The 3,105-nt window shown below is 31.3% G+C and overlaps 1 protein-coding gene across 1 annotated transcript; it reads right to left on the bottom strand.

The window, feature by feature from the left end:
* Positions 1-443: 443 nt before the first annotated feature.
* On the bottom strand, positions 444-1,511 carry LOC145122216 (uncharacterized). Its single transcript, XM_079057870.1, has 3 exons — positions 1,063-1,511; positions 822-967; positions 444-736 (listed from the first exon to the last, which is right to left on the bottom strand). Exons 1-3 carry the CDS (start codon positions 1,361-1,363, stop codon positions 617-619), a joined length of 567 nt encoding a protein of 188 aa, XP_078913996.1. The 5' UTR covers positions 1,364-1,511; the 3' UTR covers positions 444-616.
* Between the last annotated feature and the right edge of the window lie 1,594 nt (positions 1,512-3,105).

The raw sequence follows: 3,105 nt of genomic DNA on the forward strand, positions 1-3,105 counted from the left end.
AAGATGTTGAAAATACACCTATCAGTTAATAAATTGAAGGTTCATTTACAAGTTTGGGGGTTGTGGGTTAAGGGGTTCATAAAAATATACTATAACAGGGTTCTATATTTTTAATCCAGCATTATGCATAGTTGAGATTTAGGCACGTTTTTGGATGTGCTACATATTTGAATAACGAATATTTTGGATTAGTTAAGTCATAAATGGACTACAATTATATTTATTTGTGAATCCAAATTCCAATAACTATTTTTTACAAGATTTGACAAAAGTCACAAAACTAATTTTATTATACTTTTAATATTAAATTTATCGGATAAAAAAGTACAGAAAAGTGTTTAAAGAAACTGCTTTTTCGAAGTAACTATAAATTTACTCGATTATTATATGAATTAAGATAACTAAATAAATATTTGTATCTTTTTCTGCACAAAAATGAAATATATTGCAAAGAACGTTCATCGCATTTCTTATATCCCAACAAACGTAGAACATCAAAGTTTTCCCATCTTCAAGAAATTTTAATCATTGATTATCATAAACCTACAAAAGTCATACAAAAACTAGAGATTCATCAGGAGTCAATATGAACAGAGCGAGCTGCTGATTATTAAATCTAGCTTGATGCCTCGGAGATGCTGTTTAACGATGGATGCCATCCTCTTGTTTTGATTGCAGCAGCCGACGAGTTCGCCGGAGCCACCGTCCGTCGCCGATCTTTCTCAGATTTCTTCATCTGGTTATAAATCAAGTTGATTTAATGAGTATTATACTCTTTAACAATCTAAGACAGAAACAGAGGATTAGTTAAGATTTAAAACCTGGATGTGGGTTCTGGTTCTCTCTGATTGATTAGATCTCGTGGCTGCATCTTCATTTTTTCCGGCGGATTCTTCTGAAGGCTTGAGTACCCTGATATTACTACTAGTTTTCCCATTCTTCTTCGCCATTAATCCTTTCATTACTTCTGTAAAAGCGAAAAAAAAAAACGATTAATTCAATGTTTTCCTGGGAATTAAATCAACCCATATATTGAAAATCACAAGGTAACAAACAACACACCTTGGGTGGTGACGAGTCTATAAATATGGCCGACGGTAAGACTCTCGGTGGCGCGGAGAAGTTTGATACGGGTAATACGGAGGGGCTGGGAGTTGGCCGTGGCGGTTTGTTTGGTGGAGTCGGAGGTGGAGGACGGAGGACGGGAAGAGTATAAGGTGGTGGTGAGGAGAAGAGCGACGTAGTGACCAGGGTTGAGTTTCATAACCTCGGCGGCGGAGATGTTGGTGTACAGCCTCTCAGCTCTCCCGTTTGGGTGTTGTATTACGAGACTTGCATTATCAATAGCTTGACAGTTTCCCATGTCAACCTCTTTACAGACTGTTATAGCAGAGCCGAAGGTGTCGGAGGGTGGTAGCGGCGGGGGTAGTCGGAGTTGTATAGTGCAGTTAGTCTGTTGGTAGAGGGTATATATATATCGGAGATGGCAGCCAACAGCTCCTGAAAGGACCACAAGGACCACATGGCATGGCATCAATGATTTATTTATACTTATTTTCAAATTTTAACTCAAATTGACCGTGATGTATAAAATATCAAGGCTTATGTTCGAATCCGATCAAATATTATCAATTATTTTAAATTATATTTGTCAACAGAATTTTTTTTAAAGGGTATTTAGCTGTAAATCTGTTTATCAGTAACTTAAAGTTCGTATTAATTATTTTTTCCTGTAAAGCCAATAGTTATTTTGAATATCATAATAAATCTGGTTGATAATGACATAAATGTTCACTTATCACAATAATAAGTACAATCCATATACTTAAAAATCGAAACTAATTAATGGTATAGATAGGACTTGAACATTGACATTTTTCATGCAACCACATTAATATTATTTTTTTGAACGACAAAGTTGTATTAAAAAACGAAAAAAGGCTATCCAGCGCCTAGACAAACGTACAGCGGTACAGATACAAAAATATAAAATAATAAAGTTGACCGCATTTGAACCAAGGAACAAACCATCATATCTAATGAGCTACCATGATTAGGCAAAAGCAACACGCTTCCTGTATTATCCTACGATAGCAATGTACTTTTGAACACTTATTATTTACATTGTTTTCTATAGGCGCCACAATCATATTCTTTTAAACGACGGGTGAAATTGTATAAAATCTCAACAAGCAAGCAACAAGCTAGTAATTGCATAGATTCTTGCATATTACGAGCCAGAAAGAAAGATGGTCTTCAAACAATCCAATCTAAGTTAAATATGTCTCCCGTTTTTTAACCCAGAAAAAAATGAATAAATTCATGTTAGCCTGTTTGCAAGTTCTAAAAGTTAAACTTTTTTTTTGAACATTGCTTCATTTATTGTCTTACAAACGATCCAAAAAATTGCACATGTGAAAATCCTAGAGATAATATAATTTGAGAATAAAATAATATTGATTTGTGAAAAAAAACTCTACCTGCAATCCTATAAACAATCTTCATATATATATATATATATATATATATATATATATATATATATATATATATATATATATATATATAAAGATCAAAAGAGAACATCTAAAAGGTTGAGAACGCGAGAACAGTTCTGGACCAATTATTTTACAATGGTATATTAGTAATTGCGTATTTAATTTAAATTATAACAAATCTTAATCTCCTAAATTTTAGCAATATTAAATACAGTTACTTAAAATAATAGATTAACCGATTTTTATTTTATTCTTTTTATTAATTTATGACAAAAATAATTTTTATTAATTTTTTGTTAAAAAAAGTCGTTTTTTAAAATTTATCATTCATAAGATATTATTAATTATAAATGAGTAAAACATGTTTGTAATTATAAAACTAAAAAGTTGTAATCGTAAATGAATAAAACACAATTTATATATGTATACTCATAAATGAATATGTCAATACTAGTTTCATACATTTATACATGATTATATTCAACAATGATTAACCCACTCCAAAGGAATATATTCATAAATAAATATGTCAATACTAGTTTCATACATTTCTACATGATTATATTCAACAATGATTAAACCACTCCAAAAGAAAAAAAAATATATT

This window comes from Lactuca virosa, chromosome 1 (assembly GCF_052849685.1).
Source record: "Lactuca virosa cultivar CGN04683 chromosome 1, Lactuca_virosa_CGN04683_v6, whole genome shotgun sequence".
Taxonomy (NCBI): Eukaryota; Viridiplantae; Streptophyta; class Magnoliopsida; order Asterales; family Asteraceae; genus Lactuca; species Lactuca virosa.

Excerpts from the sequence above, each read along its gene's own strand:
- LOC145122216 (XM_079057870.1), bottom strand. The coding sequence starts at position 1,363 with ATGGGAAACTGTCAAGCTATTGATAATGCAAGTCTCGTAATACAACAC. Across the intron at positions 968-1,062 it reads TAGACTCGTCACCACCCAAG|AAGTAATGAAAGGATTAATG; the intron begins GTGTGTTGTTTG and ends TCGCTTTTACAG. Across the intron at positions 737-821 it reads GAACCAGAACCCACATCCAG|ATGAAGAAATCTGAGAAAGA; the intron begins GTTTTAAATCTT and ends ATTTATAACCAG.